Raw genomic sequence first — 16220 nt, 5'->3', positions numbered from 1 at the left:
TTGCAGGATGAATTCTACAGGAACGTCACAGAATCACATAAGTGCTTGGAAAGCAGTCAAAGCAGAGCTGGCAAACTGTGCATGGCTCCAGGGACTTTACTTCAGTTTTAAGCTAGCTGTGATGACTGACTATCAAATCTGAATTGACATGGTCCTTGTAAGTAGACATTTGTTCTTTCATTTCTGTCCCTGTAATGCATACAATCATACAACCCAGAATATAATTCTGATTTTTATTAGAGAATATATCTAAAATACATTATCCATTCATTAAGTTATGATATACTCTGTATCACAACTATACCAATTTTACACCTTATTTGCATCTCTAAAATTCAAGTCACTAAGTTACAACATAATTCAAATTTAAGATAACGTTGCTACAAATATATAAGCATATTAAAAGTTTTTCTTTAATATAACATCTTGAAATAGTGAACATTTATATAATTTATAATCATAAAACTGTAACTATTTTACCTGATTTGCTTCAATTATCTCAGTTTGTCTCATGATATGACTTGTAACCAGTCATTCTATTTTCCTATGTTGTAAAAATAGCATTTTAGCAAAGGAGCCTGAGTACTCATTATCCTATGGCTGTGGAGAAAGGCAAGAAGCCATTTCTGTCTTTTGCATTAGATTGCTATGAGTGATTGAGTGTGCCATAAGTCAGCTACCAACCTGCCACCACACTACCACCATGGGAGACGCCTGAGACTTCTTCACATTTGATTAATAAGCACAACAGGTGAGAGACGCAAAGGTGGGATCCAAATCACCAAGGTAGATTTGTGCTCAGCTGCAGAGAGGCGGCCACACTTGTACTGTTGGACGTCTGCTCTGGGACCATTTTATTTAAAGGATGCTTTGATCTTTCTGTTCTTCAGGGGTTGAGCTGGGCGCCAGTTGTCCACCATCGGTTCCTCAGGTTCCCCCTCTGTGTTGAAGTTCAGTCTACGGAACTGAGACATCTTAAAAGACACAAAGAAATTAAAAAAATGAAGTGTCACAATATTACGTACTTAAGTTTCATGTCTTATCTTTAAATGACACCTCCAAAGCTTGGCAGTGGTAGCATACACTGTAATCCCGGCACGCAGAGGCAAGCAGCTCTCTGAGTTCAAGCTAGTGAAATCCACAGAACGAGTTCCAGTACAGTCAGGGGCTATACAGAGAATCTCTCCCCCCCCACACACACACAAAAGAAAATATAAATACAGCTTCCAATATTCACACCATCATGAATTTCGAAAGTTATATTACATGTAGATAAATGAGAGAAGTATGCTTTCATGAGAAATCTATTTATTACACAAAGCCACTGGGGTCTTTGTCCAATAAAAGTTTTTTGTCAGCTTGCTTTTCTTGTTTTCCTTTTAAACCAAACATCAAAAGTCTGTAAATTAAAACCTCTGACAGGTGAAGCAATGATAACAGTTTTAGATCCATATTGAAGTTTTGTTTTCTGCCTCAGAGAAGGCAAAGCTTAGCAGGTGCTCAAGTGTGTAAAGGGAGAGGCTACCATCTCCCTGGAAAGACTGGCTCCCTGCTTGATATGTAGACACTCGGGCCGCTCTGACCCTGGAAAATGGCTCGGTTTTAGTCTCCTTTGAACCTTGTTTGGTTTCCTGACGCAAGGCAGCCACAGGAAGATTCAAATGTTTCTTTTTTCTTTTCTTTTCTTCTCTTCTCTTCTCTTCTCTCTCTCTCTCTCTTTTTTTTTTTTTAGAAAAAGGCTCTCATTGTCTGGAGCTTGCCTCCTAGTGGAGGCTGGCTAGCCTTCAGGGCCCAAGGATACATCAGTTCTCATTTCCCTAACATTGGGATTGCAAATTAACACCAATATGCTGAGCTTCTTCATGTGTTCTCTGGAGTTTGAACTCAGGTCCTGATATAAATACTTCAGAGCCTGAATAAGCCATCTCCTCAGTCCTAAAGTGTTTGCATCAAGTTGGATGGATAGCACACTATGGCCCCTTTCCATCACTCATGTCGTGTTCAAATATTGGTAAATTTGACTCATCATTTTAGAATCAAAGACAATGCAACGTATACGAAATCTCATGGGAACACTTTCTCATGCTAGAATATAGCTTAGAAATGAACAAGAAGTACAATGCTAGTCAAAGATGTGAAGGATTTGCTGGGCATCTTTGATCTTTAGAACAGGGCAGGGAAACAGTGGGGGCTGCATGTGACGCTCAAGAGGTTTTTCAGCCACCTAGGTTGTACAGAGCCAAGCATAGCAAAGGAAAGGAAGTCTTGGAGCAAGATCCAGAGCTGTGCTCTGAACTGATCATGACAAGACCTCCAGATCCTGTGTTCCATGATATGCAAATATGCCCTAACTATGGAATCTCACCAAAACATGTTATTCATATTTGTAGTTTAGTGCCATTTTCTACAGCAAAGGGAAAATTCATTGACTGTACTTACCGGTATTTGGCACTAAAATGTGTGCAGACAATAAAATATACCTGCTGAAGCAGCTATTGATACCAGATTTGGAGCTAACGTAAGTTGTTCTTAGTGGAGGAAAAACAAGAACACTGTTTTTCTACACCATATCTCAAGCACCACATCTCCAAACAGAAGTGGCATTTTAACCTTTCCCTCGTGCTACTTCAGGATGCTTGCTCCCGGTTTTATTTCCAAGCCGTATACCAGCCGAGCATGCCATTGGTCCATTTTGAAATTACTCCATGCGAGTTTCTAGTTGTATATTGATTTCCTCAAGGGTTGGGTGTGAACTATTCCTAAAACTAATACATTAATATTCTAAAAGATAAGCCCGAAAAGAAAATATGTTCCCAGTCATAGCTGGTGCTGCCCAAAAAACTGGGTGGAATGCACTTGTATTTCCTGTGCTTACAGTTTTTAATCAGCAGATTCCAGACGGTGACATAAGAAAGTCTGGCAATGTGATCTCTCTTGCATACTGCAAGTCTGAACCCTCATGACTTCAAAAATTTTTCAAGTTTAAATTGCAGTTATTCAAATAATTGTCACTTCAAAACTGACTGCAGTTGTCTTTTATATTACCAGGATCTGACCTTTTGTGATTTCTGAGAAAAGTGTGTTTTCCACTCTCAGAATATGCTGAGGAAGTCAGAGGAAACACCCATTTGTGTTTGCTTGTATGGGGGCTCACTGGTGACTTAGGGACTGCACCGAGCACTCAAACATCACAAATTGCTCAGGAAACGTAAAAATGAATATCTGGTGTGAGCCTCCGAAGCAAGCTGGGGTAGGGTGTTTTGAGAGATATTTTTTCTCCAATCCAAGCTTGAGAAGGGCATCTCACGTGCACAGGATTCCACTAAGCTCTTTCGTCACTGAGCAGGAGCCTAGGAATTATCACTGATATCTATGTAACCCTCAATATGAAATCTCATTTTTTCAAAGCCTCTATTTCCTCCTAGCTGTCAAAAAGCAATACATTAATAAGCAGACATCTTTCTTATGTAAATCTCACAATAACCAACAATCACAGATTAAACAAACTGCTTAAGAACTGCCGGCGGTGCTGGCAATGACACCAAATCTTTATTAGCTGCCAAACACTTCTGTGACATTAGCCACAGGGTGAGAAGTCACAGGAGGCTTATATCCCAGGTCTAACTGGGAAGGGCAGCTTTTCTGCCTCAGCTAAATGAGAATTCTCTCTAGAAAACCAACCTGCTCACTGCTGACGGTAATGGGTTCCTTGAGCACGATCCAGGTTACACATTCCAGCAGAGGTGGAGTGGTCAGAGAGCCAGGGTATGTCCAGTAGTCAAAGTTTCCAGGAAGAAGGGAGCGAGGATCAAAGTTAGTGAAGGCAGCACTCTTCCCCTGCAAAGCCAAAGCACAGAAGAAAGTCAACACCAGTCCACAGCAGGAGACTGTCAGCCGCAGTCTCATCAGTTCTCACGGGAAGTCGTGTGTACACAAGTGCCAGGTTTAGTGACAAACGAAACGAAGAGCACTAACAGAAGGCATTTCACTTGGAAACATAGATTGCCTAGTGAGATCATGACAAGTTAATTGTGCTTCATCTTGTCATCAAAACAATTAATGTTTTCCATTGCCCTTAACTAATCATTTATGGCATTTCTTTAAAACTATATTGTTACCACTAAAATGGTAAACATACTTAGGTTGCAATATTAACAGAAATAAATGATCTCTGGCAATAAAAAGATGGTTTTGCTATATTTCAGAGCTACATTAAAGCAAAATGTTCAGATCTTGATGCAGCACTTTTAAACCAGTAACTGGATGACACTGCAAAATCTCACACTACTATTTTCCCTTTAAAGTTGTTGCTGAGATGAAGTGATATTAGAAAAAAAGAAAGGAAGGGAACCAAGGACAATTAGCAATTAAGAAAGAAAATAAAACCGTGAAGAAGACAGATCAGTCTTATCACATATGACTCGAGGGGAGGCGCAAGATAGATGCAAACACTGTGCATTTCATAAGCTGGGTGCTGTTTGCAGATGGGCTTTGTGCAACCAGGCTGCCATGGGGATGGCCAATGACGGCAAGTGAGTGTTGCTCATAAGCAGATGTCCCAAAGCCTCAACATACCAATGCTGCAAAGAGGGTTTACACAGAATGGATGAACTCAGATCATGGAATATGAATCTCCATAGAGCAGGCTTGTCCACCCCAAATATTTCTAGATCTCCTAGATTAACATAGAGACCATAACACAGCAAGCCTCCAAAAACACTGTATGAATCACTGAATGCTTTGTTCAGATGATCTTTCTGGCCCTTTGATGTCCTCTGGGTCTTGAACATGTATGTTTCTAATAGAAAGTCAATACAAGACAAACTATTTAGCAGAATTAGAATCCATTTTTGCAGAAGGAAAAATAATATAAGCAATTATTTGCCTTCACTGAAATTTTCATCCAACCACCACATCATCAATAAAACTACTCATTCTGATCAAAAGAATATTTTAAAATCTAGAGTATTAAAAAGAGTTACCTTTGTTTTAATGGCGCTCAGGGCATCAAGAACTTTCTGAAGGCCTTGTGTAGCAGGTCCAATCTATGGAAAAGCAGAGAGTTACAAGACCTTATAAGCCAGTTGGCACTCACCAGTTTTGATTTGAGCAACACAATCATAAAATTTCTGAAGGAGGAGGAAAAGGAGGAGAAAGAGAAGAAGGAGAGGAAGAGGAGGAGGAGAAGGAGGAAGAGAAGAGAAGAAGAAGAAGAAGAAGAAGAAGAAGGAGGAGGAGGAGGAGGAGGAGGAGGAGGAGGAGGAGGAGGAGGGGGAGGAGGAGGAGGGGGAGGAAGGGGGGGAGAAGCAGTTATTCCTTAGACATGCCACACGTTATTTGTGCCTTGTAAACACTGACAACATAGCATTTCAGCTGTCACTGAATCTTTAGCTTACCTCTGCTTCCGTAACTCGCTCCCCTGAACTGCCTTGCCCTATGTTCCCTATCACCTCCAACTGCTAAACTGAATGAACTCAAAAGCTGACCTCAGTTGATGCCTTTGAAGGAATTCACACTCTTGCCTACCCCTCCTTATACAAATTCTCCTTTTGCTCTCCCCACTATCTCGCCTTCCTATCTCTTGGCTCCTATGTTTCTTTTCAATCATTAGTAACCATGTTCTCAGGGCTTAAAGGCCTCTCGCATTAGCAGTTTCTCAGGATTATATCCTGAGTATTTTTATCGTCTTTTTCTGCTGTCTTTGCATGAGCATCCTTTGGATGAGCTTCATGAACTCCTTCCTGCTAAAACTTCCTCCTTAGCGTGGGACATAACTCTTGAACATCCATCCCAAAGTGTTCTAGACTTCCCTTTTCAATTTGCTAGGGGCAGCTCAATTCTGAGAGCCCACAGTTCCTAAAATTTACCAACATTGAGAACCTGACCCAGAACCCCAGCACCACCCCACTTGATCTCCCTTTAGCACTATCTGTCCTAAACTAATCAAGTATGAACCTTAGCTGACGGTTTGATTAAAGCAAATCATATCTTACTGGTCACACTCAGTTTACATCTGTCTTTTCATCACATTAATATCGAACTGGTTTCTAAGTGACACACTCGAGGTGTCTTTCAGACATCCATAGGAAAGAATGGAGTGGTGGAGAGAGAATTGAGCCCAAAGCATTTTCTCAGAATTTTAGTAGAATGTTCTTCCTGTTATCAATATTCTATCTAGCCAATCATTCGTGAACACAGAGAAACAAAGACGTGGGCCGTTGACTAACCTCCAGAAAGATGCCCAAAACAGCCAGTCCGTCTGCGTGCTGTGCAGCTTTCCCAAAATCACCGTATTTGGTGTTCCAGTGAACCAAGTGAAGCTAAATCAGGGGAGAAAAACCACAGTACGTGACTCACATGATAAAAGTGAAGATTTCATCTAGTGGCTACTTTTCCCTCTCTTCTCTTTATAGCTTTATTAAAAAGTTTATTAAAAAGAAAATGTGGATAATTTTAAGAAAAAAACTTGATTTACTTTTGGCTATATTTGTTATACTAATACATCACTTTAAAAACTAAGATGAGGAAATGTAGAATATCAAGAAAAGGCAGAGATTTTATTTCTGGATTTATAATAAAATAAACTCAGTGCTGTTCTGACAGACTTAACTGGACGGTAACAAAGCCCCTAAGAACCAATATGAAGGTCTTTTGTGAAGAGGTTGTTGACTTGGTATGTGTTAGACTTTATATAAAACTAAGTCTTAAAAATTTATGCTAAATAAGCTTTTCTCTGTGACAAAGAAATGAGCTTACCTCTGCAGCGTATTTTGTTTTGTTCACAGTGTGTTCAGAGCCATGCCCATCGGATGAGCCCCAATGAAAGTGAAACTGGATCAATCTGTAGGTACCATTGAGGGGTCCTCCTTTCAGCACTGAAATGACAATAAATGCATATAATGTCTCCAGATACATACACACACACACACACACACACACACATTTGCCAGGCACATCAGTATGTCTCCTGTAAGCTCTCAGGCCCGAAGAGGGGAGACTTGATGGACAGTTAGCAAAAGGGCTAGTGGAATGATCTGCAAACGCAGGGGACTATCTTCCCATGTAGCCCAAAGATTGTCCTGACAGTCCAAACACCAGATTTGTGAAAGAATTCAAAATATTATAAAATTTGACTGTGCTTATGCTAACTAACTTTGTCCCTGAAAATCTGTATCCAACCTCTGAAACTTCTTATTCTGTAAAATGTGTAGTTCAATCGTTTATTTCATTAACCTATCCATCACCTCTATGTGTAGTGCAAGGTGCTTTATTTCAGAAGCTGAAATTTAAACTATAGAAACTATTTGGATTATCTATCCTGGTATTAACTTCATTTTGGTCAACAGATAATCCTAGAGGCCACAGGCGTAGACTGGTCATTTAGAGACACTTGACAAGTGTGTTTGGAACAAGGGTTACAATAGAAGCAAACAAATTGAAACTTTTACTTTACGTGTACATATCTATGCCCTTTAAACAATACAGTTAGATGTTTTCGAAAGTGACTCCGTTCTACTAGTCTATCTTTCTAGGATGAAAAGCATCTGCTGCTTTAGGTACATTTTATTGGCCTTGGACTATAACTCTATAAAATAATGAACTTAAATTCACAGGGCTTTGTAAAACACAAGGGCAAAGTCTGTACAATAAATATCATTTGCTTCATTTCACTTAAATACTGTAGCAAGGCCTCGTCAGCTATTCAAAGTAAAGGTGAAACTGGCGGAGATATGCAGTGTGGCCTTTCCACAGCAACTATGCAATCATTGGCTGCTTACTCTTCCAATGGACCAAGAAAAAATAAGAAGAATGAAAACAGAAAAAAAATGAATCATAAATGCTGTTATATTACTCATGTGAAGAAACATGAACTCAAATTACTATGTTGAAATTGTGTCCCTTGAAGCACAGAAGCGACTGTGTTTATTTATCTGATGAGCGTGGGAAGAAAGTATTGAGACCAGGCCCTTATGCTACGTTTTTTCAGAAATGAAAGAATATGGTTCTCCCCTTTTCTCTCTTATATTATATCCTGACTGTAATTCTCCCCTTCTACCAGTCTCTCCCCACAACCTCCCCTCTCCTCCAGATTCATCTCTCTCCAGATCCACCTCCCACCCCACACACTTCCCCTCCACCAAGATATCCAGGGATATCAACCAAATACAGCATCACAAACTACAATACGACCAGACATACACCATCACAAATACACACTTAACAATGCCATCATTTTGATGAAGCAATTTAGTGCTAGGAAAAGGCTTTTTGCCCTAATTCTGCAAAGCTGATATGCAGCAAAAGTCATGTATAATGTCATTAGATCAGTCAAGGGGCTAATCCCATTCAATGAACCTATCTTAAGCATCAGGCATCACCAATCTAAGTGTATCTGCATTCCACCAGAGGAGAATCATACCGCCACCTCATATTTTAAAGTGAATATACTTTCCCACTATTTCTTATTCCCTCCTTTTCAGACTTTGAAATTGCATCATCTTCCTTCCATTTGTTTTAGGGAATATTTTAAACACAAATATATTTTGAGTGCATATGCACTTTTATTTTTAAAGGCTTTGTGAACACTAGAAGAAATGATTCAATGTTAAATATACCAGTGGTTTTAACACTAGACAGATATTTTACCCCACATTAAAATAAAACTTGTTGTTATGCAGAATAGAAGTCCATTGCCATTAGTAAAGATTATTAAATCTTTATAATTAAATTGCTATACACAGCAACAGTTCTGATTTCAGAAATTGTTAACATGGAGTTTAGCTGATTAATTGGAAAACATTGTCAGAATCTTACAATGCCTTTATCTTGGATAAATATAACGTGTATCCCTTTGTCTAAGAAATAAAAATTATAACACTTTGTTAAAAAATAATTTACACTATATTCCTAAATAAATTTATTTATTGTGACTGTGATACCCCATTTTTAAAAATGTATTGCTTGCTTTTTCTCATGCAAAAAATTTTCACTGTGGTAGAAATTACTAGCTGTATGATTATCCTCTGTAAAATCTAGGTATTTGGGAATAAGGGGTTTCCACAGAGTTCATGCTTTCGCTATGCCACAGAAACTTGTTCCACCAGGTGGGAGGATAAAGGGTGCTTTCTATTCTTGTTTACTGTAGACTTTCAAATAGCAAATTAAATTTCAACTCTTAAAACCAGAACTTGTCCCAATTTCAACTTTTATAATCTGTTACCAGTTGAACACAGTATAAATACCATAACACTATATAATAGTGTCTTCTTATGCTGAATACCTAAATTATTAAACCATATTTTTGTTAAAATAGGAGATTCTATACTGCTGAAATCAATTAGAAACCCATATAAAAAAACTGTAAATTTACCATTTTTCACTATCTTTCTTCCTAGTCACTACTACTAATTAGGATGTATTTAAAGAACAAACTAAAGACCACTGGGATAAGTAATCTCCTTTAATCCAAATAAGTAAACATCCCAATATGGTTTACATAAACCAACATTTAGTGATTTCCTGTCCAAACAGACAAATGAAAACTTTCCACAGATAAGATGTCAACGTTAATACTTAAAAACTTTTCTCAGCAAAAATCTGAAATTTTTTAATCCATGTTTGCAATTTTAACTACTTATTAAACTATACATAGTTTTCCATTGACAGTACCAAATAATCCTAGGATTATCTATGGTCATGCAAGCATATCTGAGAGAGGAGCTCATATTCCATTTCTGCTAAACAATAAAACATTGAGCTATCAACTTCATTAGAGTAGCACAGTGAAAAATCAATTGTTTTAGCTTATGTTATGTAGGATTACTTAGGCTTATGCCTGACCCTTTTCAGGAGACTACTCAGTGCGCTTAGGAAACATTGATCAGTGTTCTGAGTATTAGAGATTCTTTGGTTGCTTATGATTATTTGTGGAAGGTAAATTTACAGCTCCAAAACTAAGTCCCTGCAAAGTTAAAGAGAACCCAGGTACAAAGCTCCATTATGTTACCCAGACAATGGCCAGCTTCAAAGGCACACTGGGGAACAACTCAGCTTCCTTCTTTCTTCTTGAGCTAGCATAAACAAATAAACATTGTTTCTCTTTTAAAAAAGGAAGCCCTAACTGGAATGAATATGATGTGTGAGCTGACCGAAAATTCCAACATTACTCAATATTCTTCTGTAGCTTTGCAATAAAGCAGAGTTTTAACTCATTAACGAGAGTTAATAAGTTAACAGTGGTTAATGCTTCCGCTCCTTTAGTACCAGAAAAAGCTGGCAGGAAAACATCTCAAGCAGAGGTTATTCCTTCATAATACTTTTTAAAAGAACTTTAAAAAGGGATTATTAGCAAATTTTCCATTAATTTAAGATTATTGACTTTAAAGGAATTTTGAAAACTTTACTATGAGTTTCAGGTTAAGACCTATTAATTCCATGTGTTAAAAAGAAATACCTCCAGGTAAAAAGACAGAACATCAAACTCAGCTAGCTCAGTTTTGACAGCACGTACTAAAACCTATGTGTAAGATAACATTTAGAACATACTGCAAGGCTAGAATTCAAGATTTAATTCTACGAGGCTGCGACCTCAGGGGGCAAACTGAGTGGGGTGGGGTAAATGACTGATGCGTTTAAATGCAGAAAATTAAAAATAGCTCAACCAAGAATCATTAAAGTTAACTTTCAAAATATGAAGTAACCAAAATGAATTCATTTGAGACTTACGTGTACAGAAAAATTATATCACCTTTTAAAAGTATGGTATGTAGAATTAAACATTGACAGTGCTTATCATTTGAGTATTCATATACACAAATATTAAAGGCCGCTAGTTCATGTTTCCGGGAGAGTGGTGCTGAGAAGGACAAGCCTCAGCACGTGGTTCTCTTTGAGCAGCACTACCATTGCCTCTGCTTCTGAGAATTTAAGAATCATTAAAAAGAAAATCTAAAGAGTATTTCTTCAGGTGCTCCATAACTTTTTAACTTATTCTGTAAGTTGATTTTCCTTTTATATCAACATTTTAATACATTCTACATTCTTGTTTAACCAACGTCACTGAAAGAGATAGGAGACGCTGGCAAAATTACAAAGGAATCTTTCATGGACAAGGGAGAACAAGTCCCTCTAATCTTCACTGACCCTTGTTTTTCCTAGACCTTTTTGCTATCTAGGGCACAAAGACACACATTCTGTTCTCTCTTTAACCCCCTGGAGTTTCCTAATTCCCTTTGCGGGAGTCTCTTAAAACAAAACCCAATCATTTATTCCTCCGAAGGAAAGGAATTTACTCTGGAAATTCTTTACTGGGGTGTCATGTGGACGCCTAAGCCTTCTTATTTTTCTCACATCATTTTTGCAAGTACCAAAGTGACAGCCCTTTCTTTTCGCAGATATTGACAGATACCGAACTGAGAAAATTGTCTGTGAGTCTCTAGCTAACAGACTTCCAAATGTCAGGATTTCCCACCTGGGGAACAAATTTAAATCAAAAAAACATATTGGTAGCCACATATCCTGTTCCCTACCCACTTCCCTGTTCCTGGGGCCTGTGGGCAAGCTACTGCCACAAAACCATCCCCCTTACTCTATCTTCCAAAAGCTCGGAAACGGGACTTGTGCCACGGGAAGCCTCATTCTTCTCTTCAGTCAACACCCCCCCTCCCACCCACCCACACATTGTTTGCTTCTGCTAGGGTCTTAAACACTCCTCAGAGAATTCTTAAACCAAACAATCCATTTCAAGACCCTTGGATGCCATATCAGTTCCTTGAACAGTTTACTTTTGCATGCATAGAGGTTACCGTCAAAGCCTATTGTTTTATAGCCTTCTTTATAGCCTTCTATTTGAGACGTCTTCAGTACATTCTGGACTCTGAGGATACAAGAAAGGAATCAGACCTCAACTGCCCTCATGACCCTTATCTTAACAAGGCATGTGTTAGTGATGATGACAGAAAGACTCGTAGTATGGCAGACATGGGGAAGAGGGCATAGCTAGGTAATAAAGGTGACCAGCTTCTTCATCACCCTCGTGACTTGACATAACAACAAGGCTCTGCAAGACTTCTGTCTCCCACCAGCAGGGCCCCTGTTGACCAATTGACTCAACAAATTCCCAAGGGCTGCTCAGGGCAGGCCCCACAGACAATTGTGGGCCAATCAACCACCTAGCTTTCTTTAAAATGACCAACCTTAAGTCAGGAGAGAAAAATACTTCAGAGGCTTAAAAAAAAAAAACTGCCTTCAAGAAGAGACTGGCTTTTTTTTGTTTTTTCTTTTTGGTATTCTGAATTTTCCATCTTCTTGGAGAGGGTTTTTTCTCCATGCGTCTGCTGTATGTGTATGGGACCTCACCCCCCATAAGGGCACCTTTTTCAACTCTTGCTTCTCTCTGAAGTATTTGAGATTTTTCTGCTGCTACTGAAACATAATATTTTAATTGCACATCATATACATGCTAGTATTCAGCAGAGGCATTACTTTCACCTGTGACAGCAATAGTAACTGTTTTCTCTATCTTTGTCCTTTTCCAAACTACCACCAAACATAATGCATTACAGCTCCACTTCACTCAGTGACCTTCAAAGGAAAACACTCAGGAAAATAGGACACTGGCAATTAAATCAGTCAGTGAGCAATCAAGACAGCTACCAAGTCTAAAGGGAATCAGTCTCCTCTTTCTAAATAAAGCAAAAAAGCATTCACCAACATCCTGTCCCCAGCCCAGTTACAAATAAATTATGGTAACTGGGCTTTTCAGTAACTGCTTAAGCATAGCCAACTCACTCTGAAAACTCTTCCCTTGTGAAGCAAATTTCTGAATGAGATCCTGCTGCTTTTGTCCCAGTATGCTGGCACTGGCCAGTACACGGGGTGCTTACAGGAACTTCAACATTTTAAGTCATCAGACTCATCACTTTCCATACTGCTTACTTGAAGACACCAAAGACATACTTATCAAGGATAGACATCATCAGCTCGGGAGGATAAATGTTTTAAAAGTTGTTTAAAAGATAAGAGAATCTTAAGTTTAAAAGTTTCAAAAACTCCCTGGTTTAGGCACTGTTACGGACCTGGCTTGCTTTTTATGACTTCTCAAGGCATATTGCCCAATACCCTACAGATCTCACAATCTGACAAAGTGGCAAACAGCCCCAGGATAGTTTACATAGCCTGCTTCTAGAACCTAATAAAGAAATCAGCATGACATCTTAGCTTCTAGAAACAAACTATGGTGGGTAAGGGCCTCCTGTCAGTGTCCCTGCATCTTCCATTAAAATGGAAACTGACCTGAACAGTCCTGGGAGTCATCAAACTCCACGTTGAAGGAGTGGCCATTGTTGAGAATCTTCTTGGAAGTAGCTTGGTCATAGCATACACTCAGCGGCTGGAGGGCAGAGTCGTACTGGGCAGTCTTGGTGTCAATGTCAACCGGGGACTGCCGCTCCCCATTGGCAATGGGGAAGTCTTTATACCAGTGCTCTGGTCCTGAAAGTGAAAAGAAACCGTGAAGCCATCAGTGTGGGAAAGGGAACACTAGCAACTAGAAACCACCAGTAATTCTAGAGATAGTCTGCTCAGTTCCGAATTTGGAGGTGATACTTTATAGCACTGTTCCTCAGTCTCCATATTAGTAACATGAAGCAATAATATTTCAAGTCTTCCTAAGAAAGATCTATGTGAAAATTAGAATTCACATACATCCATTTCTTAACAGATGATGTCAGGCAAACGTTAACAATTTTGAGGTCTTTTTACCTAACTTCAGTAACTAAGACTAAGCAGAACTACTGATAGGGCTGTAGTCCAACTGAGGCTACACATCGTCTTGCGATTGGGTTTGGGATATATATTCTCCCTATGGCATTAGCAGGTCTGGACGCCTTCTGCTGTCACTCTAGGTGAGAGTACAGAGGATATAGACCAAAGCTCAGGCACAGACACCTCCTTTGAATTCTTTCTACTAGAGACCCACACACTTCAGCCACGAGCCAAGTGCACTTGCTTTTCCCCTCAGCTGTCCTCTGGCACGTAGGTCTGTGACCAGGAAAACATTCAGTTATCAACGACACTGCAAGCTGAGAAATGAATGGAGAACTCTGGAGCCAGTTCATTTAGATTCAAACTGGCTCCAGAAGATGCCTTAACCAAGTGCTCTGGGAATCTTAGCTACAGGTGCGGCAGAGACTGAAGCCAAGGGGACAAGAGTCCCCCGTCTCCCCCTCCCCCTCCGTAATCTTTCTGTGACCTACAGCTAAAATATTCGTAACAACCTTCGTGTGCTTCTGTCTAGGTTGGCATAAGGTGACCAGCTGTGGTCCTTACAGGTACTGTCCTCCGGTCTTGTGTTGCGCTGTCCCTCCCGGCCCCTGCGCACGGCCAGGCTGGCTTGACATCAGATCCTCGACAGTTCTCCGAGTCGCGCCAGGGACATCCTAGCGCGGGCGGGGGCCCGGCTAGGACCCAATTATCCAGCTGCGCTACGGGAGCTGGATGCTAGGCAGGAGCCTAAACCGAGACCTGGAGCGCGTGGCCCAGAGCTCGCGGCCTCGCACTCACCGTTGTGCCCGCTGTATCCCCAGTGGTGGGACATGGTCGCGCCGGTGCTTGGGGCAGAGCAGCAGTTGTCCTCTGTCTAGCGGTCTTGCAGTGAGTGTCGCGGGTCGCACGGTCCGGCTTTTATAGGCTCCCGCCAACTTGGTGCTCTGGGCGGCCCAGGGGAGGGACCGAGTGGACCTGAGCAAGGGGAGGAGACCTTGGAGCTGGCTGGACGTAGGTGACAGGCGGAGGCCTGGGTAGCCGGGGGCTCCCGCTGCTTGGTCGGGGCGGGGCGCTCTCCGGCTGCTCTCCGCTTCTGCGTCCGAGCCACTCTGCGGCAACCGCGCGCTCTCCACCCCTCCCGGGAGCGTCGCTACTTCCCGGGCCGCCGGCGCCCCACAACCCCGGCACCATTGTATGCACAGTCCGCGCTAGCCGCCCACAGAGCTCGACTCCGCTTCCCAGCGTCGCCCGACCACCTGGCAGCGGCCCGCACTCGTCTGCAGAGTTTGACCTTGGGCGGGGAGCGTCTTGGAGCAGCCCGGAGCAGGGATACCCGAGCCGGGAGCGGGGAACCGGGGCCCCCTGCTGCCCGGCTGCGGGAAGACGACCCAGCCTTGCCACCAGGGCGCCCTCCTCCAGCTTCTCATTTGCCCCACAAATTAACACAGGACACTGAGCTTTCCAGTCGTGTGTTGATTCAACATAACCCAACACTTCTCAAAAATCGTTTTTTCTTTTGGAATCGGGTTTAAAAAAAATCTTCCAAAGGATGAGAACTTTCCTTGCCTGGCAAAGGAATTTTGGAATGCCTAAACAAACAACAAAATAATTTGATCAAAATGACTTAAAAAAAAAAAAAGAAAGAAAGAAAGAAAGAAAGAAAGAAAGAAAGAAAGAAAGAAAGAAAGAAAGAAAGGTAGCTCTCTGGCTTTCCAGGAATCTAAGGCGTTCCAGAGATACTGTTCCGTTTGGGCATTTATATTTAAACACTTCCCTTTGGTTTCTTCCCATTCTGACTTTGAGAACGTTTTCGTAGACTTCTGAATCTATTGTGGATCTGAGGCCATAAAATTAAGCTGGATATAATTGGGGGTCGAGGGTGGTAGATTTTACGTTACTTATATATTAAAATCTATGTGTAAATGCAATGGCACATTATCATGTGACTAGATTTTCAGTGTTCTTGGAATCTACATAAATTTATTTCAGTCAGTGCCACACAGAGATAATGTGTGTGTAGATCTCCTTGTTCTTATTTTAAGATTCAGAAAATTGTGTAAGTCTCATGAGTCTTTGTGTTGATGTCAAGGGAAATTTTTGACAAAGGAGAGTCAATCACTAATTTTAGATTTCTAGGACTTTTACAGAATGTAGTTCACAAAGTGCTTCCATCTGTGACACTAGACCTGAATAATTTGTTGTGTGGCCCTGACTCATTTCCTGTGAAGTCCACTGTTCCATTATTGCCCTGCACTGAAAAGGAACAGGTTTTGATCAAGTACCCCACCAACTCCGGTTGTAGCTACTGGGAATCTTCATCATCTCTGGTACTTTTTCTTTTCTTTTCTTTTTCTTTTTTCTCTTTCTTTTTCTGATTTTCAAGACAGGGTTTCTCTGTGTCACAGCCCTAGCTGTCATGGAATTAACTCTCTAGACCAGGCTGGCCTCAAACTCAC

The 16220-nt window shown here is 40.8% G+C and overlaps 1 protein-coding gene across 1 annotated transcript; it reads right to left on the bottom strand.

Annotated features, from left to right (window-relative positions):
* Nucleotides 1-219: 219 nt before the first annotated feature.
* On the bottom strand, nt 220-14749 carry Ca2 (carbonic anhydrase 2). The gene is made up of 7 exons (XM_050161777.1): nt 14563-14749; nt 13294-13491; nt 6757-6875; nt 6228-6320; nt 4983-5045; nt 3682-3837; nt 220-974 (listed from the first exon to the last, which is right to left on the bottom strand). Exons 1-7 carry the CDS (start codon nt 14594-14596, stop codon nt 855-857), a joined length of 783 nt encoding a protein of 260 aa, XP_050017734.1. The 5' UTR covers nt 14597-14749; the 3' UTR covers nt 220-854.
* Nucleotides 14750-16220: the final 1471 nt, after the last annotated feature.

Source organism: Alexandromys fortis, unplaced genomic scaffold, assembly GCF_014885135.2.
Source record: "Alexandromys fortis isolate MF-2015 unplaced genomic scaffold, M_Fortis_MF-2015_v1.1 scaffold_74, whole genome shotgun sequence".
NCBI classification, from domain to species: domain Eukaryota; kingdom Metazoa; phylum Chordata; class Mammalia; order Rodentia; family Cricetidae; genus Alexandromys; species Alexandromys fortis.
The sequence above is the reverse complement of the archived record's forward strand: the minus strand, read 5'-3'. Positions and strand labels throughout refer to the sequence as shown.

Excerpts from the sequence above, each read along its gene's own strand:
- Ca2 (XM_050161777.1), bottom strand. The coding sequence starts at position 14,596 with ATGTCCCACCACTGGGGATACAGCGGGCACAACG. Across the intron at positions 6,876-13,293 it reads TGACTCCCAGGACTGTTCAG|TGCTGAAAGGAGGACCCCTC; the intron begins GTCAGTTTCCAT and ends TTGTCATTTCAG. Across the intron at positions 3,838-4,982 it reads TGAGCGCCATTAAAACAAAG|GGGAAGAGTGCTGCCTTCAC; the intron begins GTAACTCTTTTT and ends TTGGCTTTGCAG.